This window comes from Momordica charantia, assembly GCF_013281855.1.
Source record: "Momordica charantia cultivar OHB3-1 chromosome 11 unlocalized genomic scaffold, Mcharantia_2.0 BLBB01000011.1, whole genome shotgun sequence".
Taxonomy (NCBI): Eukaryota; Viridiplantae; Streptophyta; class Magnoliopsida; order Cucurbitales; family Cucurbitaceae; genus Momordica; species Momordica charantia.
Window position 1 is genome coordinate 22,687,247 of NW_028275159.1, and position 24,708 is coordinate 22,711,954.

The window sequence follows — 24,708 nt, forward strand, 5'->3', positions numbered from 1 at the left end:
AATGGGCCAATTTTAAATATAATATAATGTAATTATATATCATAGTATTGTAGGTGATAGATTTTAGAAAATGAAGAGAGTAGCATTCAAATTTCAGAAAAATAATTTCCAGTGAAATACGGCCATAATTGGGCCGGGCCAGAGATTGTGGGCCTGATAAGAATGGAACAGAGCCCAAAATAGTTCCCGACCTTTCGGTCCTTTCTCCCTCCCCGAACTCTCGTCGTCGTTTCGTTAGTAACCCCAATTCCGAAGACCGAAGTTCCCAAAACATTTTTCTGCGCTAAAATTGTTTGAGAAATTAGCAAAGAAAAAAGCTTCTCCAAATTGTGCCCACTGCGGAGCGGGGGTTTTTCAGATGAAGGACCCGTTGGAGAGGACGAAAGTAGTGATTCGCCACTTGCCCCCTTCTCTCCCTCACTCAGATCTCTTCCACCATATTGATGATCGATTCGCTGGTCGCTACAATTGGTGTTACTATCGCCCCGGAAAGACCAGGTTCTACTTTTCTTTTTCCCTCTTCTTTCTTCTAATTTCATTCTGCTTTCTGGCTTCCCCCCTAAAATTTGCTCTTACAAACTAGTTTTTCAGAAATCTGGAGGTTGAATAAGGCTGTCGCGAACTGGGTATTTCTCGTAATATGTTTTTTTCCCTTTCTCTGGGGTGGTTTCGGCGGTTCGGGTCCGGGGGTTTGATTAGAATGATATGGGAGACTTTTTTCTCCTCCCCAATTTCATGCCCAATTGTTCTGTTTGAATGATTATCATCTCGGGAACTTAAAGCAAGCAATCGTTCTTGGGTTTGTGATTGTCGGATTAGAAATGGGGCTTAGTTGTTACTTTCTTATATTGTAGAAAGTAGACGTGAATGACTAACTCTACTTCCTATTTTGCCTTTCTTTTGGTTTTTATGGACCAAAGCTCACAATACTGAGAGTTTTTTACTCATTCAGAGGTTTCTTCTGAAATAATTTTGCAGTCAGAAGGACCAGAGATACTCCAGAGCCTACATAGATTTTACGAGACCTGAAGATGTTTTTGAGTTTGCGGAGTTTTTTGATGGGCATGTTTTCGTTAATGAGAAGGGTAAAGCCAAAAGCTTTTCTTTTTCCTTTATTCAACTTATTATGAATGGCCTCTCGTTTCTTACGGTACATGGTGGGTGGTTCATTGAAGTTCCAACTCGTATCTGAGAAGTTGGGGAGAGTGCCAATTTAAGAATGAAATCAATGGTTAATTTGGTTGATATATACGTGGAGAACCCCTTCAAGACTTTTTTATTTGCATTTTTTTGATCGAATATGTACTGCTGTCGAGATTGTGAGAATGGTTTGTGTTTGGACCTGGTTTGGTTCCATACATAATAGAGTCTTGATTAAAAACTTATTTCTGTTAAATGACTACAGGTACTCAGTATAAGGCTGTAATTGAATATGCACCATCACAGCGTGTTCCCAGATCATCTACCAAAAAGGATGGTCGTGATGGGACTATCTATAAAGGTAATAATCGGTTAGAGGGAACTAGATGGAAAACTTATTGTTCTTTTTCTATATTGCTTATTCTGTTATGTAAACTATCTTCTTCTTCCTTTTTTTTTTTTCTTGAAAGCAGATCCAGATTATTTGGAGTTCCTCAAACTTATTGCAAAACCTGCTGAGCATCTTCCAAGTGCTGAAATACAGTTGGAAAGAAAAGAAGCAGAACAATCTGGTTTGTTATTATGCTCGCTGACCAATTTATTGAAAGTATTTGCATTTGTTAAGTCTTATGTGGAATCATCTTTTTTAATTATCATGTTATATCTGCTCCCTTGTATTCCAAATATGTTTATAATGTAAAATAGGGTACTAAAAAGTTGCTGAATAGTTGTTCTGTAACTCTGCTAAGAACTCCTGTTGAGATATTATTCAGTTCAAATTCAGATATTCTAGAACTAGAAGTTTTATGTTTTACTTTGTTTCCAGGTGTTGCAAAAGAAACCCCAATTGTTACCCCTCTCATGGAATTTGTTCGCCAAAAACGGGCAGTTGAGAGTGGAACTCAGGTGAGATTTCTGTATACTTAATACATGGGCCTGTGTACATTATTTGAAAAATTCAGAAAATGAAACTGCTTGCTTATGAATGTGAAGGTTGGGACCGGTTAATTTTAATCCTGTCTTTGTTCCTACTTTGAGTCTTTAGACTTCGAATAAATTAGAAAAGAGAAAGAATACAACTAACGAGGTATTGGTTCTCCAATTGGGTCAAATTCTATACGTTGACATTTCTATGTTATTTTCTGCTGCGTGTGTATAACCATTTCAGTTTGTTTTCCTTTCATATGGGTTAATGCCATGCATGATATGAATACAAATGCTCTTGGGATGGTTGTCTCTTTGGTCTTTAAGATTTTTGTCCTCTTCTAAATCATAATGTAATAATTTCTCATTTTGGTTCAATAGGGATCTTCAGTATCTCGGAAGGTTAAAAGAGGAGGGGGAGCATCCTCTAGAAAGCCCGAGTCAAATTCCATGAAGCGAGGGATGGAGAAGAAGAAGGCATGTGTTACTTTTTCTACTTTATTCAAACGTTGTAAAGTTTATAAGTATGAGTTTGGTAGTCTCTCCACTCCATTATTTCCCTGCCTTCTGTTTTAGGGGAAATAAGCTTTCTGAGCTTGTCTTACTTAGATTTAAGGATGGTGAAGCAGAATGTTATAGTATCAATGGCTGTGACACTGCAGAAACCAACCTAAATTTGGTACCAGTTTATTTTAACTTTTCTTGGTGGGATTTGTATGTATATGGTTAGGTTTTGACTAACTGAAATACAAACTATTTCATGATGCACTACCTGATGGTTCTAAACAGTGAACACTAAATTTTGAGCCCTTGGTTCCCCCTGCTCCTAGATTTATCCATTCAATCCATTGCAATCCTTTTTGTGAATAGTTTGTTGTGTTTCTACATTTTATATCTGAAGATTTTAATTATATTTTCTGTTAAACATGCAGTATATTTTAAAAGACAGTGTGAAGAACACAAACCGCAGAGACAAGTCAAATTTTATTTTGGTGCCCAGGCGAGATGACCAGCCAGCCACTTCAAGTGGAATTGGAATTTCTGATGTTACTACAGGTACTTCTATTTAATCATTGATATCACTGTTGTTTTTGTTTAGTTCCAAGTTATGAATCCAATAATCAGAATTGTCGAGGCCTCATTTGGTAATCATTTGTGTTCTTGTTTTCTGTTTTTGAAAATTAAACTTATAATCACTACTTTCACTGGTTTATTAATTTTGTTATCTTAAAAACATTTTCAAACTCTAAGTCAAGTTTTGAATGCTAAAAAAAGTAGTCTTTAAAAGCTTGTTTTTGTTTTAAAAATTTGGCGAAGGAGTGACATGTGTTATTAAAAAATGCGAAACATATATAATAATTGTGGGGAAACAAGTATAATTTTCTAATACAGAAAACTAGAATCTTATGGTTATCAAATGGGTCTGCTGTATACCGTCTTTTCAATTCAGTGTTCCAAGTTGTCTAGGTGCAAGGGAACATTAGCCTATTTGATTTTAGTTAGAATCCACACATCCCTTCCCTTATCAGTATGTGGACAACTATCTCTCGAGCACAGGTTTAGGTTCAGCCTCAATGGAAAATGAAGCACCTAACAACATATCTTCAAAGACCAAGAACTATTGCGTATTTGCAACTTCTAAATAATTTGTTCAATGCACACTTATTAGAAGGATGATAATTCCTTCTCTGAAGAGTTCTAATTACTATTAATGTTTTTTCCCATTTCAAATGATCCTGATCCCAGTAGTAATGGTCCCCTAAAATGTTTATTTCTCTTGATCAATAATATCGTCTTGTTTCTTTCTATGATTTTGCCATATTGTGATCTGCACATTGAGGGTTGTAATGTTTGAGCATGCCTGTTAACACATGCAAATTCATTATTAGTTTTCCTTAAACTCCTGGATGTTATCCAAGCGATGGATGGGATATCTTTTTGTTTGTTGTATTAAATTATGCTTTAAAAAAACCCCTCCACTGGACAATAGGTCTGAAATTTTGGGTTATGTTGTTTACTTACACTGGATTTTGCTACACACTTATTTCTCTTGATTTGTCAATATGCTCCACCTGTTTATAATGAAGTTGCAGTCTAGAATTTGAAGGCTCTGTTTCATATGTATCTGTAACAGCTGACTCTGGAAAGAAGAAAATTCTGCTTCTCAAGGGAAAAGAGAGAGATATATCTCATGTATGGTTTTTAAATTCTCTTGACTGGTTATGCAATTTCAATTTTTGCCTCTCTTTCTTAAGATTTATGAACTTCTGTGAATGAGCTTAATCTTCACCCAAGGCCAATTTTGGAGGGGAACGAATTCCATCTTTTGCGACACATTTTGACACTAAACTTTATCTATTTCATGAATGATAATCCTTTACAGGTTGCTGATGGTATGTTACACCTGCAGAGTGCATCATCCTCGGGGAATTCTCCTACTACTGCTACAAAACAGAATCAGAGACGTGAGGCTAGTGGAAGCTTGATCAGAAGCATCCTTTTAAATAATGAACCACGTCATGGACAGGGTTCATCAGTATCCCAGTCTCATCAAAAAATTCAAATCCTGAACTCAGACAACGGGAAGCGGCCACCTCGTCCCATTAATGCTCGATCTGGTTCTAATGATATGTCGAATAATGAACCAAATCCATCTGGTTCGGAAGGGGATGGAAAGAGGGCTCCAGAAAGTAAGTTTAGCAAAAAGGAACTTCATGGCCTGGGTAGTGCTAGTGAGAAGCAAGAAAAGCGAATAAGAAACAAAGATAGGCCTGATCGTGGGGTCTGGGCGCCACGTAGTCGTTCAGATGCCTTAGTCTCACAACTGGATGAATCATCTATTTCGCAATCTAGTCATTTGCTTTCTGACTCGGTTGAAGGTATTACCATTATATCCGTTTGGAAATGAAGAAGTTACTGACTTATGTATTGTACTCAATGATCATATTATTCAACTAGTACAGGACCTCGATTGTTGTGTCAAATCGTCCTGCTTGTGCTTGATGAGTTGGATGATTTATACAGATACTTTATGTTTGACATATGAAATTATGACTCAATATATCTTTATGCCTTTTCAGCTTTCCGTGTGGAAATGAAAGATGATATTCATGGAAGCAGGACTGGGGATGTTACAACCACTGTGAGTGGACGTGGCAGTTCAGTGGAGAATGGTTGTTCTCATAAACTTCTCATACACTGTCCAGCACTTATATTTGGAGATATCAAAATTACTTTCCACCTATTGTTTATCTAAAACATGTTGTGTTTTCTTTAGGTTCTGTTAGACATGTTGGACGTCGTGGGGCTGGCCACGTTATGAAGGATGATGGTTCTTTGAACCCCAATGAAGGGAAGTCATCCAAAAGAGGTCTTGCCGGTGGCCACGAGGTTTGCTTCTGCATTAGAGCTAGTGACAGTATTATCTCTCCTGTTACATGATCACTTCTTTGTCAAAGGCTCATTTTCTTTGATGCCTTTGCAGAAACAAGTATGGGTTCAGAAGTCGTCTTCAGGTTCTTAACATATTTAAACCATGTAAGTCCTTTTACATATCAGCAATATCTTATCTCTTTTAGGACCAAGAGCAAGACTATCTTTTAAGACGTTAATGTCTCGAGAATTCCTACCTTATAACTAAGAAGAGTCAAAATTAACCGGTAGGACATATTTTAAATCGCTTGTGCTACAATTTGGATATATATAATTTGGAATGAAACTTGTGATGGTGCCATTCCTCACATGTTTATAGGTTATTTTAGCATTCTAGAGGGTTTATACTGCTAAAACGTGTAGATGTGGATAATCATTTTAATTCATCTGATCTGTTTGTTAATGGGGGGACAGACATAGTGTATGTTGTAGTTGCTATTGCTATGGAGATCACTATTTTATTTTATTTTATTTGATCATGTTTTTTTTATAGGTAATAGATATTTTGTTTATGTGACGAAATCCCCAAAGTAATGGAAATTACAAAAGGGCCTTTCAATTAGTCTAAGGATCATAAAAACTAAAATTTTCAAAAGGGTGTGTGCATTTACACCAAAACAAAACTGGACATGGACAAGATTCAAAAATCTATTGAAGAAAGGGATTATTGTTGCTGTGTCTATGAAGGTTTGTTATTGTTATTATTTGGCTGAAAGGTGTACTGTTTTAAGCTATCATTAAAAGATGCTACTGTATTGCATTGTGTGCATTCTATGGATTGTATAACAAAAGGCTAATGTGTTGTTCTCCGTTAGATCGTGACGATGTCTATGCTGTCAAACAGATAATGGCATCCAGACAGGACTATGGTTCCTCAAACTTCCAGGGGGATTATCTCCAATTCTGAGGACTTAATGCACATCCTCAGAAGGCATCATCTTGTAAAATGGAGATATGCCCTGGAAGCAGTTGGTAACAGTAATAGGTTTCGTGAACTGGATTGCAAGATTTGCAATTGTTTCGTCGTCGTATACAGGTGGTTTACAAAACACAAAGGTTCTCTGGTTGAAGACCGAATATGCGTTCTATGGATTTTTGGTTTTACGAAATCGAAGTTTCTTTGGTTGAAGACCAAATATGGTTGTGGATTTTGGTTTGGTATGATCTGATTTTTTTGCCCAACATACCAAGTGTGACTACTGCTTCACCTGGAGGAACGTGGCGGTATATACATACGTGGCTCCGAGTGACGGGAAATCAAAGCCAAGAGGGAGGTTCCTACTGTTCTTTCCCTTTGCCTTTGATGTTTTGGTCACATGCCAAGCTTTTTGTTTTCCCTTAGAAGCTGAATGTAGAAAGTACCTAGTAGTACACTCTACTCTCTACTTACCATATTCTCACTGGGGGTGGTCGTGGTTGGTACACAATTGTACTTGATTCCATGCGTGGGGCAGTGAATCAGAAACATCAAACTTATACTTTTTCCATGTCGTATATGAGAAATGTGATGGATTATGATTATGTGTTTCACTTTCTATCCACTAATGTAATTTCACTTCTATTTATTGTTTCTTTGCAATTTCTTTCAAGTGATTCAATTGCAATTTCTGATTTGATTGTCTTTATTCAGAGGATTTAATGGAAGAAATGGAGTGGTTAGAAATATGTATTCCTAAACTTTGAAGTGAAGGTGTAATATCAAAGTTTGATGAAGTTATCAAACTTACTATGCTTTTGGAGGCACTCAAATTATCAGTAATGAACTGAATACATTTGGACAGAATTATTACGTATATGAAAGAGTGATTTATGAATTCAATGGAATTTCTCTAGAGAGATTCAAATCTCCGACTTTTTGGTCAAATATATACACGTAACCAATTAAGCTAGGTATAGATTGACTTGTTTAATTGATTTATTGATTATGGTATGGGTTTTTGTTGATAACCTCACATTCTTAGGGCATCTAGTATGACAAATCTATCTATTTTCAGTGGCTTATTTCTTTTTTTAAAACTCTAACCACCTATTGAGGGTTCTGATTTCTCTATTTTTTTTTTAATAATACGGAGTTAGGTTCTTTTCCTATCGGTATCTAATAGAGCATGCTGAACTCGATTTTCTTCATATAAAACCAACTTTATTTAGAAACTGTGTGCTATGGCTCGAATCCGTAGTCAATCCTATTTACGATAGGAGTAGTTGACAATTGAATATGCTTTTCTCATTATTTTCATTTTTTATCCGTAATAGTGCGAAAAGAAGGAAGATCCAATTCCAAGTTGTTCAAGAATAGTGATGTTGAGTTTCTCGACCCTTTGCCGTAGGATTAGTTAGTTCTATAAAAGGATTTAACTTAGTGGTACGGTGTCACCTTGGCGTGGTGGAAATCATCAATTCGATTTTTACTTGCTCCCCCACCATGATCGAATGATAATGGATAAGAGGCTCGTGGGATTGACATAAAGTAAATATTATTAAGAAATTTTAATATTAACCAAAATTGTATTAAAAATGTTAAAATATAATGGATAAATGATAACTTTTTAAACAAATTAGCTTTATACATAATAGGTAGAGACTAGAGATTTGTATATATATTAAAAGTAACAAAAAGTGGTTGTAAGTACTAAAGAATGCATCTCTTTGTTAAAGGGATTCTATTGGGCTATGAATTTTCATCTTTATTATTATGTTTCATTAATTAGTCCATTACATAACAAACTATTTTAGCCATTAGGATTAATTTTCAACAAATCATTTAATAAACATCTAATATGATATATATTAATATGGTATATATAGCATATAGTCAAAAGTATACTAATAACTAAAAAAAAAGATGAATTATTGTAGTTCTCCGTCCAAATGGCTCTGCTTTAATCCCTAATTTGTTCTTACGTTCCTCTTACTGTATCCGTCCAACCCCGCCTTATCGATTGAATACATAGTGATAGGAGTGGAGTGACTTAGAAAAAATGCAAACCATCAATTTTTTTTAGTACAACACGTGAGGGTGTAGTATCAAACTCACAACTTTTTAGGTTGAGATATATGCCAATTACTATTGAACTATATTCACTTTGACACTCCTTGGCAATGGCCGTTTATTTTCGATATATTTTTGTTGGCGGCGGCTAAATGGGTTATTGGGGATTTATGTCCTGAGGTACATTTATCACTTCTCATTTTCTTTCAACTTTTTAGTTTTTACAAGAACAATAATGATTTTCCTTTTATATCACTAGAAATATCTAACACCAGAAGATGACTGATCTCCGTCCAGCCTTTTTTTGGTTCTACTATAAATAAATAACTTAAAAAGGAAAACAAGAAAGAAAAAAAGAAAAAAAAATTCTTCACTTTGTTCTTTCTATGAGAGAGAGAGGCTAGTTTATGGTATTTGAGCAATTTCCAGGAGGATTTTGTGAAGTGACTGAGGCTTAGAGAAAAAAGGGCAGTGATCACTGGCTTTGATCTTGAAAACTCTTTCAGGTGGGTTTTCCCTGACCAGCTTTTCTTGAACATCAGGCGAGAGAGCGTGATCGTCCAGTGTTTGAATGAAGAATCGTCGCCCGGTCCCGTAGTTTTTGGGGGACAGTGAAAGCTTCTCCATGATTGGACCAAGTGGGAAAGGTCTCATGGAAACCATTGCCAATGCAACATCCTGCATTGCCACCATTTTAATCTTCAGTTCACTCACATCACATATTCTTGTATATTTACATAACTCAGAAACTAAGATAAATTTAACTACACTTTGTTTTTAATAACCGGGAGTCGGAGCTTTGATCCCCTATATCCAAGGGCGCTCGCACCCGTCCCAAGATCCGGACACGGGAGACATTAAGAGTTTTTGGTATTAAGCTCACCAAAAGATTTGAACCTAAGACCTCTAAGCCAATATGACCAATAGATCCCAAGTCCTTGCCAACTAGGCTGTAAACTGGGAGCCTAAATTTAACTACACTTAAGGCAAGTATTCTATGCAAAAGCTTGCTTTCTAGCCAAAGAAACGACAAACGTATTCGAGGAAAGGTCCGAAAGGATGCTAAACTGAACTGGGAAATCATGAATCTCATCTAGCTCCAAAATTTTTTTTTCAAAAGAACAAACCATTAGTTGAGTGAACTTCAGGAGTATTGACCAAGAAAAAGTCTTCCCAAAGTTATGAATGTAAAGAGTGATGCTCATGACCTTGACAAGGCCTAATCACAGTTATTTCAAACAGTTTTCGAATAGTTCTGAGGACTAAAATGAATACCATTTTTATAAACGAAAAACAAAAAAACCCTTGTGGAGAAATTGTTTTGGAAACATTGGAAAGTACCTTTGTAGGAGACTGATTGAAGTACAACCCCTTCATTTGCTCTTTCTCGAACATGAACCCTGTAGGAGGTTTATCTTTTCCATTCCCATAGATAAAAAGTTTTGAGTCTTTCATAAAAGTCTCTTCAGATCCAAGCTGCAAAGCAATTATTTGGAGGGCAAGTTAGAAAATGAAAAACAAAAACTTCAAATAATGTTAAATATTGTTACGAGATGTACCCCATCCGATATTAATTAAGTCACAGAAACGACTGGTAAGTTTATATTATCAACATGAACAAGAGATAAAAGTTCTTAAAATGCATGCTAAGAAACACAACTTTCTATGAGTTATAAATGCTAATCACATACCTCGTCCATGAACACATCAAAAGGTCTCTGGCCAGTAGCCACCATCGTCGCACAGATATAAATTGCTTTCGATATCTTATTCGGAAAATGCTCCAATGCATAAGAAAGACAAGCGCCTCCGCTACTGTGACCTACTAGAACAACCTTCAAAAGACCAATAATTGTTAAGCAGTTTGGTCTGCAGAACAAGCAGGTGATCAAGTGGCTTCTAAAGATTGAAATTAATTTACTTTTCGCATGCCCTTTGAAAAAAGTGTTTTTAAGTGAAGCATTTATTGTATAAGCACTTTTGAAAGAAAATTAGTTAAATACTACCTCCAAAATCACTTTAAGTGCTTTATATCTTATTTTAGAATTTTGCAAACCATTTTTAATAATCACAAAATTTAAAAGTGCTTATGATCAGTCAAAATCACCTTTTACCACTCTTTAAAATTTTAAATAAGTACTTGAACGTGCACTTAAAATCATTCTTTGAAATCCATTTTTTGATCACCCTTTAGAACAAATTAAGAAAAATAAAATTTTAAAGGAAAATCTTTAATCTCGACTCCGAAACAAACAACCCCTAACTATTTGTTATCCAACCTTTTCATCATCAGGAAGATCTTGTAGATAATCAGTCAATGGCTTTGAAAACTCTGCAAGAGTATTCACCCTGTTTGTATCTGTTAGATCAATACCGGAACCTTTGAGATCGATGGCTATGGGAGACAATCCGACTTCCTCCAGTAGAGAAATCGTTTTGTACCAGCACCAAGCTCCAAACCCTTCACCATGAATTAAAACAAATTTTTTTGCTTTCAGATTTTCCAGAAATTCTGGTGCCTGCAAAATGATATGATAGCTCCATTAGTGAAGAACTAACTTTTGGTAAGAAAGATAGCTGGATTTAACATGATACATCTCCATAATCTAATAGAAAATTTGTCTATCTCATTAAAGAGTGGAACTGCAGAAACAGAACAGAATGTTTCTTGATGAAACAGTGTGATGATTCATAAAGGTACAGCATCTGATAACAGAGGGAGGCTAGCAACTGTTTCTCTCTCTTACTTTTCCTTTAAAAAAACAAGAATGTTTTTGGCTAATGAGTATGGGCATTAACAAATTTGAAGGTTAATTATTACAGCTGAACAGTACTGATCATTGCAAAAAGTCTCCAAGTTCAGATTAAGGGTGGGTTTGACATGAATTGAGGGATAGTGAAAACTGCTTTTAGCTATTTTAAAAGTTAATTTCCAAAGAACTTTTGAGAAGTGTTTCATGAGAATAGTCCATAATGCTTGGTTACAAAGTTGAAACTTTTCAAAAGAATTTAAAGCATTTAAAAGGCAAAGTGCAAAAAACAATGATAATAACATTTACCCTCAAGTCAAGATCAATACAAAATATTGGCACTCTTGTAGAACCCAAAGAAGAGAAAGGAAAATAATAGAAGATTTGGAGCCAGAACTTGCATATTTTTACACAATAGAGAGCTTTTTTTCGTATGAGTGATTGAAATAGCAAGAAGTAAAATTGAAAAACAAAAACGAAACATGTCATGTAAATAACCTTCAACTTCAGCAAAACAGTAACAAATCAAATAATGAAAATTGAGGGGAAAAAAAAAAGTAGACAGTCTTCTGAGCATCACCTGCAGATTTGCTTCGCCTGAAGTTACATCTGCTCCATACAACTTTGAATCTCTCTTGCTCTGACTCTGAGAGGAAAGAAAACACATCTTCCTAAGTTTTAGTGCAATGGATCTCGTTCACAAACTAATTCACATGCCCTAAAAGCAAGCACCAACTTTCGTTCCATGGCCGAGATACAACCATACCTCACAAGGTCTTAACTCATATAGATCCTACTGATTACATTTCATTTGCCCTTTACTTTCTGTTCATGACTTTAGCAAATTTCTCATAAACTGCATCACATGGGTAGTTTTAATTGCTTAAAAGTTGTTCACTGACTTCTATAATAAAGCAGCAAAAGATCATTCATTCATTCATTCTCCACATACTGATAAAAAGAACATAGTAATGATAGTCTGAAAAGGTCAATCCACAGGTATTCTTTTGAAAAGGGGAAAAGGAAACTATTTAAAACTGAAAAGTAAACTCACGAGGATTATAAAATTACGGAAAAATCCCAAAGAGCAATCGACCAAGAAATTAACAGAGCTTAATCATGATAACCCACTTTTCTTGAAAGATTCAACCATCCCCAAAATATGTAATCCAACAAATCATTGAACAAATTATAAGCAAATAAAACAAAATGAAGTCAGTCCCATCCCACCTGTTTCCCATTAGAGAATGGATCGGAGAGATTACGTCTCCGAGAGCTTGTTGAACCAACTCTTTTGGAAGTCGATCCATCGAACCTCTGTGATAATTGGAGCTGTTGAAGAGCCAACGAGAGAGCTTGCTTCTGCAAAAACTCCTCCTCACTCTGCAACTTCCTCTGCGACCGACCCATTCTCCTGCTTTTAGACCCATTCTCGTTCACATCCTTCTTTGACTTGCAAATTAGGCGATTACCCATTTTTCAGAAGCTAATTCCCAGCAAAACCCAGAAATCTTTTCGAACAAAAACCAAGAGAAATCAGACAAAAACGAAGTCTAAGGCGAGAAATTTGGCATTCTCTCCACCCCCTTGCTGGGGTTTTGTTTCCCCATGATTTTAGTTAGCGAGGGCGATAGCGGGAGTGGGTAAAAAGAACAAAAGAGGGAGTTGTTGAATATGAGGTGAAAAAGGGGCGGGCGGGCCGACTTGGGGTTGCAGAATTTCCAAGAGTTTTAATGCTGAATCCGTGTGAAATGTGAAACAATGTTTAGAAATCGCGTTTAATCCTACTTACTGCTAATCAGTGGTACCGACGTGTAACGGGAAAATTTGACTCTCGTGAAGAACAGCTTCAACGGGGAAGACTTGGAAACAGAAATGGCTGAAACTTGGAGGGTAAATATTGATGATGATAATGGTTGTTTTACTTGGTTCAGATAAATCTAGCAGATTTGAGGATAATGAATATTATTTTGTACTCAAAATAATAATTTAATAATAATACCAATCTACTTTTCAAAAAATGCAACTTTTTCACTCAATTCTCTGTACTCTGGCGGTTGCTGTTGACGTTTGACAATTGTGCAAGAAAATTCTCTGTTTTGTCTTTTGTTTTGTTTCTTTTCAATTTCGAACGGTGAAGTTAAAAGAGCTTTCTTTTGATATTTATTTTAATCTCAAACGCTCATGAACATTCCTCGTTGGTTTTTTTTTTTCTTTTTAAAGTTTAATATGGAACACTCAAAGTTTTAGCAACCACCCACCCTCTTTTCTTTATGGACTTGTAAATTATTTTATATAAATGGTTACCTATCACTTTTTCGATTTTTATGATTCAATCTCTCAAAATTGAACCAAATTATACCTCACCATCTGAGGAGGAAAGGATTCTTTAATTTCTTCGATCACCCAAAAAGATTAATTTCAAATCATTGAACAAAGTATAAGCAAATAAACCAAAGACGATTAATTCTAAATTTTTGCATTCTACATTGACTTAGAGAAGCGATCTTTGATTAACCTCCACCATGTGATTCTCGAACCACAAAACCTACAATGACTACAGAGGCACCAGAATGTTCCTCTCTATGTCATCCAACATGAACATGTCGTTTTCAACCCATATGCAGAAAAAATTATCATCAATACAACAACTACTAACTTCCATGCTTATGTAACTCGTAGAAACACGTGCAATAAAGCTAAGAACACATTAAGCACCTGCTAATAATTGGGAAATTCTTCACCAAAGAAGAAACCGAAGGGGAGGAGAGGGGAGAGAACAGAGCATACTTAACTTTTTATGTCCCAAAACCACTTATTTCATGCAGATGTTTGGCTTTAATTCTCTTTCATCACCTCTTCTAGTAAGAAAAGGCAATCCTTTGGCAATACTTATCAAGAGAGCAAATATTTGGTCCATTTGGAGACAGAAATTCTAGGCTCTTTGATTGAATTTATTTCTTTTTTGGCCTAAAATGATGCTCTCCTTTTTGACAACTATAGCTTGAAATTCTAGGCTCTGTGATAATTTCATACATCATCAAAGAATTTGTTTCCTATAAAAAAATGTTTGCTCAATTTCATAGCTATAGTGGAGATCAGTCATTGCTTAGTGAATGCATTTAGTTTTACTTATTCTACTGATGTGTGTCTAGTTGTTTACTTCTGTCATTTTCTTCCTCAGGTTTTATCCCTATCATTATGCACTGTTTGCTTCTGATCTCAAGGGTCATGGTGAGCTGAATATTTCATTTAAAGTGGGCACACTCCATTCAAGCCATTCAATCAGCTACTGTGTGTTTTCCCTACTGCTAGGTCTGTGCTATTCTTCTTTTAAATGGAATTTCCATTTATTGAAGGTTCTTACCTACATTCTCTTTGCCGTAGTACTCAAAAGGGAGATTGATATATATATATATTTTTTTTTTGGTGGGGAGATTGATAAGAGACTAGGATTCATTAATGAAGGAAGGAAGAGAGCACACAAGAGAAAGGGAGGAGACAAGGCATTTCCTCCCTAAGTATTAATGAAATGGGATTTTGATTTACAAAGCATCCTCGATCTAGAAATACTCAATCTAGGAATACCATCATGGGTGGCTCATTGGTCGAAAGTACCATCATGATGGTCACTTACCTTAGGAATTAGTAATTTCTATGTGTTTCCTGGCACCAAATAATGTTGTAGGATCAGGCGGTTGTCCCGTAAGATTAGTCGAAGTGCGCATAAACTGGCCCGAACATTCACGGATATAAAAAAAAAAAAGTATTAAAAGTTTTATGTATTTTCACGACAGTGTGTTGTTCAGTTTTATCGAAACTGTTAAATTCTCTAGTCTTTAATTTGAGAAGTACTTAAAATGTTTGGGGGAGATTTGCCCTCCAGTATTCAAGTTACGAGACTTTTCAGGGTGAAACCGTCTTAGGCTTTTTTTTCTGCGTAATAACACTAACAACATTTGGCTTTTTGTCGAGTTAACCCATGAATCGCTTATCGGTATTACGCTTCCGAGGCTTTTTTTTTCTTTTAAGTTGTATTTCTATTAGAGTTCGTGGTTGTAATATTTTTAGCATTAAACTATTCTAATCTTGAGGGAATTCAGAGTTGTAGCAATTTATTTACAATTTTGAGGCATTTGTGCTTTCTTTAGACTGAATCATGATCAATGTAATATGCTCTTAGAGTATCAATAAACTCTTTTTTATTTGTGGTAGGTTTGGCTTCAACTAAGATTCCAAGTATTAAACTGAAAATGTTATTGGAATTGGAATTCATGGGCCATGAGCAGAGATTGGTGTTGACTTGCAAGTATTGAAAATAAGCGAATCTCAGGTGAACAAGAAATTTCATATCAACTAAGTTGGAAATCAAACCAATAGCTAAAAGGTAGTAAAAATAGAGGATTCATACAGAAAGTTGTTTTAATAGAGTTGTGAAAGCCGACTCCTTACATGGCCTATTCCCACAAATTCTCCAGAGTCTGCGCCCACCCCAAAACCAGCTCCAAGAGAATCAATGAGATTATCAACACATACAACTAAATGGAGCTTTTAGCACTGAAAGAGGGTTTTACAACCTACAAAGCAAGCATCCAACACTAACACCATACAATCTCTACATTCCTAAGCATCTTTACACAACCACCAGAAACATAACAGATAGAACAAGTAAGGCTGTTGCGACGAATCTGGGAAAAGAGAACACTGATGAGAGATCTGATCCCTAACCAGACATGTACGACATAGCCCGCCTGAAATCCAATGACTTCAGAGCTGATTCTGGGAAATGATTCCCGCCGGGTACCCATAATCCTTTATTTTGCAGCATTACTTGCGGTTGGCAACCATTTGAACCATCCTGGCCAGCAGTTGACGAAGAAGCTTCGTTCTTCTTCTTTACAAATGCAAAGAATTCGGCAACTTGACGAGCATACCTTCAACAAGCCAACATACGAAGCAAATAAAAATCAAATAAAATAAACATATTCATGTTAATATCAATAAAAATACCCAAAAAACTGTTTATAGACTTAATTTTCGAGGCTGAAATATGATGGTTGCCTTAAAACAATAAGAGAGTGTCCTTCAAATGAAAGTAATAGCAAGCTACCGATCTCTCCCCGATGATCAAATGCAATAGATACAACATAAAACTCAACTTACTGTCTCTTAGCTTCAATGTCTTTGCTGAAATCAATGTTTGGTTCGCAATCAAGAACCAAGGCAGGGACCTGCTTACCACAAGAAGATCAAAAATTAAAGCGAACGAAGAAAATCACAACTTCCTTTCAGCTGCATATAAAGGAATTCAAAAAATAGTGTGCATCATTGTGGAAAGATCACCTTTTGAATACTTCTATGCATATGGTCACCCTCCAAGAAGAAGACACGATCCCTGATATCGGGGTGTAAAGATCTGTCTAGATGTAATGGTAGCTTACTGACAGATAGAACCCCATGGTTACCACTTTGGAAAGGGAAAAGCCAGCTTTCATGCTTCTCGTGCAAGTCACAGAGATACTCCAAACTGACCCCACCTTCTTCAGCTCTCTTTCGTAGCTTCATTCTTTGGTGACAAGTATCAGGGCTTGCTCTAAGATAGATGAAACCATCGGGAATTAGCCCGGGCAAGGTCGACACAACTGGATCAAACCATGAGTCGTAAATGCTGATCTCCATCTCATTCATCCAGTTTGCTTCATGGACAGCTCTCACAAACACCTTTGTTAGCATCAACGAAACATATGTATCAGCCTTTAAATTAAAGTCTCTTCTCAAATTTCCAGCCAAGTAGGAAAAAGGAAAAAACTGCAGGGTATGTAGCATGTTCATGAACCTGATAGACCCCAAATCTATCACTAAGTACTATAAACGTAGGCGTGTAAGACAACAAGAAGCCATGTAGGCAGGGTGTGTGTGGGCCCTAGGAATTTTGTTAGTTAGAAGGAATGATGTGTAAGGGTTGTGACGTGGGAAGGGGAGAGGTTAAAATAGAAGTTTGTTGAGGGGAGGGGTATCTTCTTGGTCATTGAGAAGTTTGTAAGGCTCATTGAGTCCTTGAGGGAGAGTTGGGGAGCTCTCAAATCTCCCTTGTTTTGATGCTCTGTTTTGATAAATAATAATGAGCCCTATCAAAACCATGATCATTAATGTAACTGCACAACTTTACAACAGAACAAGTTCAGACTATATTTAATGACAAATCATGGGGCCATGACAGAAGAAAAGATCTAATCTACAAAAACAGAACACTAGATTACAGATGATATGTCTTCTTACCATCCTGTCGCTGAAAACGCTCCTTTCCATTAACCTGAGCGGCTTGATTCCACCAGAAGACTCTCTCTCCTGCATAACCCTTGTCACAAACACATAATTCTGGAAAGTGTAGGCATATCTTTCAGGCTCTGCATAAAAGGCATCTAGTATGTTGAAGTGATCAGGTCCTATATCCTGCCACTTGTCAATAGGTTCTGGAACCACCTCAACCAGGTCCTGTAGCTCGAGGGTTTCATTAGCTATTCTTTGGAGGAATGTTGTCTTTCCCACACTTATATTTCCCTCCACACAGAATGTAATCCGTTTCTTCTGAGATGGCTTTGCATCCGAGTTTGAACTGTCCTCGGTCAGTTCTTTATCGACAGTGTCTTTTATATAAGTAGTTATACTTTCAGCATGATTTCTGTGGATAATTCCAACAGAACTCTGTAAGAACTCAACCATCTTCGGGCTAGAATCACCAAAGAACTGCAAAAAGGCAGGAAGTGCTTTTCATGAAAGCTTTAATAATGCTCACCTAGCTATATCACTAGATGTTCTCTAAGTATATATTAATCAGCCAAGTAATCCTGGTTTGTTCAGAAATTTCCTTTTTACAATATAAGAAACTGTCAGAAGAGCAATGTCTAGCCTCCAAGTCCAAATCACCCTTACACACAAACACCTAGCAATTAGATTTATATTGTTGAATATGTGAAAATACTTAAAGCAACAGTAGTGAAATGTATAGCAAATGAATGGAACTTCATGGACTTGGCAATAAACAGAAATTTCAAAACATCTACATCAAAATGTAAACTAAGGACTCCAAATTAGAGCAAGTTTGAGATGGTACTTTTAATTAACTAAAAACACTTTTCACTTTTCCCTCACCGTCATTCATCTTTAAATCCACACACATGAAACCACAATGCTTCTATCTTCTAGCAGTACATGAAACTAAAAAAATTTAATATCAAGCATAAAAGAACGCAAAAACTAGACTCATAATGTAGTATTTTTGAAACCCAAGTGGCCAGACATTGTTCACCTTATCTCTATACAACTGCTTGAGCTCAGCCACTCCTCCAATCCCCTTCTCGACCAGCTTCTTCAAATTCCTCGGACCAACTCCTGGAATAGTCAACAAATCAGGATTACCAACTAACACGCCTCCGCCAGACAAACCCTTCTGCCTTCTAGTCGCCTTCAACGCCTTTTCCTCAAAAACCTTCCCACCTTCTCCACCATTATCATTATCACTAGCCAAGCCATCTCCATCGCCATCATCATCACCAGCCACAGCAACTCTCGAGCTCTTCAGGCCCTCAACGGCGGAAGAAGAAAAGGACCCATCAGAATCAGTATGCAGCCACGCCAGCCGCGGTCCATTTCGATTACCCTTGAACACAACCCACGCTCGCAACGCGGCAGGGGCGTCGATTGCGCAGCGGCACAAGTAGCACCTCCTAGACGTATTAGCGGCGGCAAAGCGGGAAGAGACGGCCGGAGAAGAAGAGGGCTTTCTCGCAAGAGAGGCGGCGAAGGCTGAACGACCGCCGCCGCTGCTGTGAAATGCGGCGGCAGCAGACATTGGAAGAGGCAGAGAGGAAAATGGGGGTTTGGAGGTGAAGGGTTTAACGGCAGTACAGAGAATGGGACCGGAGGAAGAAGAAGAAGGGCTCAATCGCAACAGTTTGTGCATCCCTTCTTGCGGGCATTTCAGTCAGCAAAAACCCTTCGCTGTTTTTGGAGTCTCTGAAGAGGAAAGAGAGAGAGAGAGAGTTAGAGAGAGAAACAGAGGGCGGGAAAGTTGGAGAAGAAGAGTGGGTTTTGCGGGTGTTGGAGATGGCGCTGTGGGGATGATGAAAATGGTGAGAGAGAAAGAGGGTAAGGGTTTTTTGAAATTGCGGCCATGTGAGAAACACAGGGTTTTTGCTCTCTTCTCGTAAGCATAAATTTCTGAATTCATTTTGATTTGTATCTTTCAAATAATCCCTTGCTTTATGGCTACATTACCCTAAAAAAAATGGGGTTATCTTCAATGAAAAATTGCCGGTGGCAAAATCTAAAATGAGGTTGCAATTTGTCTTGTTATTCATTTCATTCTCAACCTCTATTGTTTACTCGATTTTTGAGCTAAAATGATAACTTACTCTACCTTTTCTCTTTTTTTTTGGACTTAATTAGACAAGTTTTACGTTAATTGTCACGTCATTTTAAGATTCTGCCACGTCAATTTTTTGTTAAAAATATTCATTGATGTTTCTCAAAGGTATTCTTGAAACGTTTTTTGGAAGATCGTGCTCGTACGGTTCAAAGAAGGGTATGATCAACCTTTCCCTAACCATAGTCGTGACAACCCACGAATAAACTCAAACCTTTCGACCTACAATGCGATGACCTGATCCAAAAACTGGTTCAGGTTGCGGAAATCGAAATCCGAGCGAGACAATCCTCGGCGGAAGATTTCGGCTGGCTCCCCATTCAAATCAGCATCCTTCATCCTCCAAATCTAGTTGAAATTCCACAACTCAGTATCAGGGAGTACCGCTTGTGGAACCTCGATATCCACGCTAATCCAACTAATCTTGCTTGGACAATGGAAAGAGCCACAGGTTTATCTCTCCATCGAATCAAATTAGCCGCATTTTTTATAAGCAAGCGTACCTCTGACCTACCATACACTAGTCTCAATCCCCCATCTATTTGAATGATTGGTCTCAACTCGAGAGGAAGAACTGGTGCAAGGATGTTCATTTGTATGTGTATCATATATAATATATATCACAAGTCTTGTGATAAGAAACAAATTTCACTGGCTTTTGCTACTATAACCTTCCCGACCACGATTTCTTATATGGAGAAGACTAAATTGTTTCAAGCACCTCTATTTTTTAAATAAATTGACAAAAGTTAGGTATTTTTTTTAATTTAGCATCTTTTTAATGAAGGACTCGATATATAATTTTAACTTTCATGTTTATGTCATTTGACTCATTTATCAATTTTTTTCTCTATTTTTTTTTCAAAATTTTTAAGCCTAATTTTATTTATTAAACTTGTTCGTTTATTTGGTTATATATAATTTTAATAAACATTTTCAAAATCTAGGCTAATTCTTCTTCTTTTTTTATTTTTGAAATTTGGCTAAGATTTCAAATATACTTTCAAGGGGTGAAAATCTTACTAATGAAATTGTAAAAAAACATGCATACTTTTTTAAAACATAAAACAAAAAATGAAATAGTTATCCAACGGTCTTTTATGCTTGATAGATGTTATTTATTTTTTTTAATTGATAAACAAATATATGTTTGGTAACTATTTGAGATTTTTTATCTTTTAAAAAGTTAGAGAGAAAAGTATGTACAAGTATAGAAATAAAAGATAGAGATGGAGAGAGCTTTTAGAGAGATAAAATTTGGTATGATAAAGAAAAAATTTAGATAAAGAAAAGTTCGAGAGGGATAAATAATATGTTAGAGAAAGAATATTAGAGAAAAAGAAAGACTTTAGAATAGATAAAGGGAAAGTCACAAGAAACATCTTTGAGGTCTTGGGTTCAAGTCACATGGAATGCAACTCCACCAAGTAATGACCTCTTGCATATGTACGGGTATGGAGACAGTGCGATGACTGCCGACTCCTAGGTAATAAAAAAAAAGGATAAAGTGAAAGAGAAACATTCTAGAAAGATAAGTTAGAAAATAAAATAAAGAAAGAATAGGAATAAGCTTAAAAAAACCGTTGACAACTTTGTCATAGACAAAATGACAATCGATCTTGATATGTTCCGTATGTTCATGAAAAATTGAGCAAGGGCACCATATTCTTCGCCCTCAGCAGCTAATAACAAAACGACGGGTGTTCGGATACCTCTATCTTTTTAATTCTAAAAACCTATCTACACTGCTACGTAAATTAGAAGAAAACAAGAGAATCTTACGCTATATTTAGGGGATGGTCCTTTTATTAACCACACATCCAAAATAGCACTCTCCTCTTCAAGACTAGAATAGATGAATAGAAGAAATGGAGGTGTTGGCTTGCTAGCAAATTATCATTTTTTTTTCTATTATTCAGGAATCAGTGATCCTTTGGCCTTTATGCTCCTATATCTGAGATATGCGCACGGTCGTCATATCCGTACATACGCAAGGAGCCATTCCTTGGTGAAGTTGCGTTCCATGCCCCTATACCTGAAGGATTGCTAGCAAATTATCAAATTTGATAAGTTAGTTTCATCATTTTTAGGAATATAGAATCTTTTGATTGAGGAAGCTAATTGCTAGCTTCAATCATTGATTTCTTATGCGGCTTGGATTCATTGCGACTTTGGTTCATGTATTCTAATAAGTCAGGGGGTTATATAAATTCCTTTACTTGCTTGGATTGAGAGCGAATTTATTAGTTCTCTCTGTCCACTATATAGAAATTAAGGTAACATGAGTTATGTTGGAGGCTATTTATCCATTGCTACGTGTAAACGTTGGGAACAAATTATCGACAAAAAGAGGAAGATTCTTTATAAAAGAATTCCACAAAGTCAAACCCCTTCAGCTCGATGTTTTGTGTTCGAGCTATCGCATTTTCTACATTTCGGCTGACCTACGTTAGGTACGAGCTGAGGTTAAAGAGTAATCGAGAGAACATAGACAACATGCATGTTTTCCAATAAGACAGCTCGTCCTAGGTTGTTGGAAGCTTTGTCGAGAGCTCGCCTCTATAAATAGAGTGTCTCCCTCTCATATAAGGTACACAAAATATATTATTTCTTGAATATAGATTGGACTGTATACTGACTAGGGCGTTGCAGTACTAACTCTGTTTTGCAGGTCTCGAGTACTTTGGTGTGACTAGTTTGAACTTCACGGATCCGAACTTGATATTTTTTAGATTAAACAAATTGCATTCAAAATTCAAGACGAGTTATAGAAATGATGTTATTCAAATTGATAGATCAAAATACGATGGATCCATCGCTTTCAAAAATGAGATGATTTTTATTGATTTGATGGATGATTTGGGTTAAAAAATACAAGAACCAACTAATTGGGTTCGGTTCTTAGATTGATTGAAAAAAATCCGGTTCAATGTTTTATTAACTAATTTATTAAAATATATGTTATAGATTTTATATAATTTATTATATATATTATGTTTTCCATATTTTACACGTTTTAATTATAACAAAAATTTAATAAGTTTTTTTACCAAAAAAAAGTAATAATTTTATGACATGAAATAATATATTAATCAAAATTTTTATCTTTTTTTAATTTCAATTTTGCTCTAAGTTTTAAATTCAAAATAAAAAAACATAAAAATGTTATTTCCCATAATTTCTACTATTTGAATAACATAATCTAAAAATAGTTTTGAAAAAATAAATATATCAAACAGATAAACCCAATGGTTATTGAGTAATTTCCGAGTGGGTCCAATAAACCCCCAAAGCATGGGCTGCATACAATATTGGGTGCTGGACATGGGTCCAATAAGCATTTACAAATGGCCAAAATAATTAATTTAAGAACACAAATTTTAAGAGGTAAATCTTTTTTTTAAGTACAACGGAGGAGGAGATTCGAACTCACGGCCTCTTCATTGAAGGTATATGCCGATTATCGCTGAATTATGCTAAATCAGAATGATTAAATATGTAAACAATTTCAACAGATGAATTATAAATTATAGTTCTTATCTGCCAACCCTAATATTAATTGACATGATTTTCTAGTTCAAATGAGGTGAAATGTGGCTTCTAAAACTATTTTATTTATTGTTTTATCTTATTGGTTTAAATATATTATGGCCCTTATACTTTCCGCTTTCGTTCATAATAGGTCTTTGTACTTTCAAAATTTTCATTTTACGCTAAGAACTCGATTTAAAAATTTTTAGACATATTTGATCAAATGACAACTTTTAATAGAATAAGAGATATATAGTTTTGGAAAATGATATATTGGACAAGATTATACATTTGCAATTCTATGGGCCAATTAATATGTGGAATATTTGGGTTATATGGATCAACTATTTGGAAATTTCATCACCCATTTTGCAAAAGAGCCCACAAATATTCCTCAAAATATAATTTCAAAATAATATCTATTTATTCCATTGGCGGTATCTTCTTCACAAGTCTTCTCTACTCCTATATAATTTTTAGAGAGATGAATGAAATGAGTAATAAAATTAAAATATACATAATTATAATAGGATTATAGCACTTAATATTCAATATAAAACATGCCACACAGCCAATTCCGACATGGTCAGGAGAACACACATATTATCTTTCTTAAGGTCGAAGATTCAACCCCTCACCTCACATTTGTTGAATAAAAAAAGAAGTTTATTTACACATGAATATCTGGGCTAACTAGCGTGCACCTCAACTAATCTCACAGGATAATTGTCTAACCTTACTACATTTGGTTGCCAAAAAAATAAGTAGGAAATTAAAAGTAGGTAGGTGTCATGGGATTTCTCTCTCTCCTCTCTAGTGAGACCAGCCACCTCCTTTCCTTCAACTAATTCAAGCGATCTCGTTGTCCGTAGGAAAGTCATCTCACTGAACATTGGATTATATATACTGAAAAAAAAAACAACGCATAATCGAAATCTTTTTGATTTACCTTGGTTCTTTTGGACCAATAAGCCACCCATACTGATCCCGAACATAGTTAATACCGAACCTAATAAAAAAAGGGAGGCTCTTAAAAAAGGGTTTTAAGGAAATAAAGAAAGAGGTTTGATATGGGAAAAAGTAAGAATCAAAGTTTGCTTAATCATATGGTGGAATGTGAGCAAAATATGGTGATGGCATGTGACAAAGATATATTAAGATAAGTATTAGGTGAAGTTTGCACACAAACTTTCCTCAATTTTGGCATTTTTTTCATCCAAAAAAGCTTTGATTACTTTTTCCATAACCCTTCTATTTGCTACCTAAGCAATCACAAGAGATTACTTTATTTTATTTCCTTCAAATTAAATTCAATCTAATCTAATCTCTTCTTTTTTTCCCTCTAATTTTTTTAAAATTTAGATAATTAATAAGTGGAAGCAACAAAGCTTTTCTTTCTTTTTTTTACAAAACCGAATGAAGTACAAAGAGATGTGAACTCTTAATATTTTTTATTTGTTGCGTTTGCTTTAAAGAGTAAAATAATATTTTAATCTTTCTGTAGCTATTATAATTCA

At 35.8% G+C, this 24,708-nt stretch overlaps 3 protein-coding genes across 6 annotated transcripts; 1 reads left to right on the forward strand and 2 right to left on the reverse strand.

Annotated features, from left to right (window-relative positions):
* Positions 1-237: 237 nt before the first annotated feature.
* Positions 238-7,061, forward strand: UPF3 (Smg-4/UPF3 family protein). 4 transcript variants are annotated; one of them, XM_022294282.2, is made up of 13 exons: positions 238-498; positions 979-1,085; positions 1,406-1,501; positions 1,614-1,712; positions 1,967-2,046; positions 2,446-2,541; positions 2,997-3,120; positions 4,199-4,257; positions 4,448-4,943; positions 5,145-5,237; positions 5,342-5,454; positions 5,549-5,601; positions 6,312-7,061. In XM_022294282.2, the coding sequence occupies exons 1-12, from the start codon at positions 359-361 to the stop codon at positions 5,585-5,587; spliced, it is 1,542 nt and encodes a 513-aa protein (XP_022149974.1). In that variant the 5' UTR covers positions 238-358; the 3' UTR covers positions 5,588-5,601; positions 6,312-7,061. The 4 variants fall into 4 exon arrangements, with proteins under 4 accessions (XP_022149974.1, XP_022149973.1, XP_022149975.1 ...); XM_022294281.2 differs by having other exon boundaries at positions 6,341-7,061; XM_022294283.2 differs by having other exon boundaries at positions 4,475-4,943; positions 6,341-7,061.
* A 1,690-nt stretch (positions 7,062-8,751) lies between these two features.
* On the reverse strand, positions 8,752-13,100 carry LOC111018287 (putative methylesterase 12, chloroplastic). Its single transcript, XM_022294315.2, has 6 exons — positions 12,466-13,100; positions 11,816-11,881; positions 10,765-11,004; positions 10,177-10,320; positions 9,827-9,961; positions 8,752-9,163 (listed from the first exon to the last, which is right to left on the reverse strand). Exons 1-6 carry the CDS (start codon positions 12,709-12,711, stop codon positions 8,891-8,893), a joined length of 1,104 nt encoding a protein of 367 aa, XP_022150007.1. The 5' UTR covers positions 12,712-13,100; the 3' UTR covers positions 8,752-8,890.
* A 2,464-nt stretch (positions 13,101-15,564) lies between these two features.
* Positions 15,565-19,459, reverse strand: DNK (P-loop containing nucleoside triphosphate hydrolases superfamily protein). The gene is made up of 5 exons (XM_022294312.2): positions 18,545-19,459; positions 17,515-17,982; positions 16,579-16,956; positions 16,399-16,466; positions 15,565-16,169 (listed from the first exon to the last, which is right to left on the reverse strand). The coding sequence occupies exons 1-5, from the start codon at positions 19,196-19,198 to the stop codon at positions 15,959-15,961; spliced, it is 1,779 nt and encodes a 592-aa protein (XP_022150004.2). The 5' UTR covers positions 19,199-19,459; the 3' UTR covers positions 15,565-15,958.
* Positions 19,460-24,708: the final 5,249 nt, after the last annotated feature.

Bases quoted from the DNA above. Each gene is read 5' to 3' on its own strand.
- UPF3 (XM_022294282.2), top strand. From the start codon at position 359: ATGAAGGACCCGTTGGAGAGGACGAAAGTAGTGATTCGCCACTTGCCC. The intron at 1,713-1,966 runs GTTTGTTATTAT...CTTTGTTTCCAG, and splicing joins AAAAGAAGCAGAACAATCTG to GTGTTGCAAAAGAAACCCCA. The intron at 4,258-4,447 runs GTATGGTTTTTA...AATCCTTTACAG, and splicing joins AAGAGAGAGATATATCTCAT to GTTGCTGATGGTATGTTACA.
- LOC111018287 (XM_022294315.2), bottom strand. From the start codon at position 12,711: ATGGGTAATCGCCTAATTTGCAAGTCAAAGAAGGATGTGAACGAGAAT. The intron at 11,005-11,815 runs GTGATGCTCAGA...ATCATTTTGCAG, and splicing joins CAGGCGAAGCAAATCTGCAG to GCACCAGAATTTCTGGAAAA. The intron at 10,321-10,764 runs GTTGGATAACAA...GGTCTTTTGAAG, and splicing joins ATCTTCCTGATGATGAAAAG to GTTGTTCTAGTAGGTCACAG.
- DNK (XM_022294312.2), bottom strand. From the start codon at position 19,198: ATGCACAAACTGTTGCGATTGAGCCCTTCTTCTTCTTCCTCCGGTCCC. The intron at 17,983-18,544 runs GTGAACAATGTC...GCCTTTTTGCAG, and splicing joins AGCAGTTGTATAGAGATAAG to TTCTTTGGTGATTCTAGCCC. The intron at 16,957-17,514 runs GTAAGAAGACAT...ATGCTAACAAAG, and splicing joins GCGTTTTCAGCGACAGGATG to GTGTTTGTGAGAGCTGTCCA.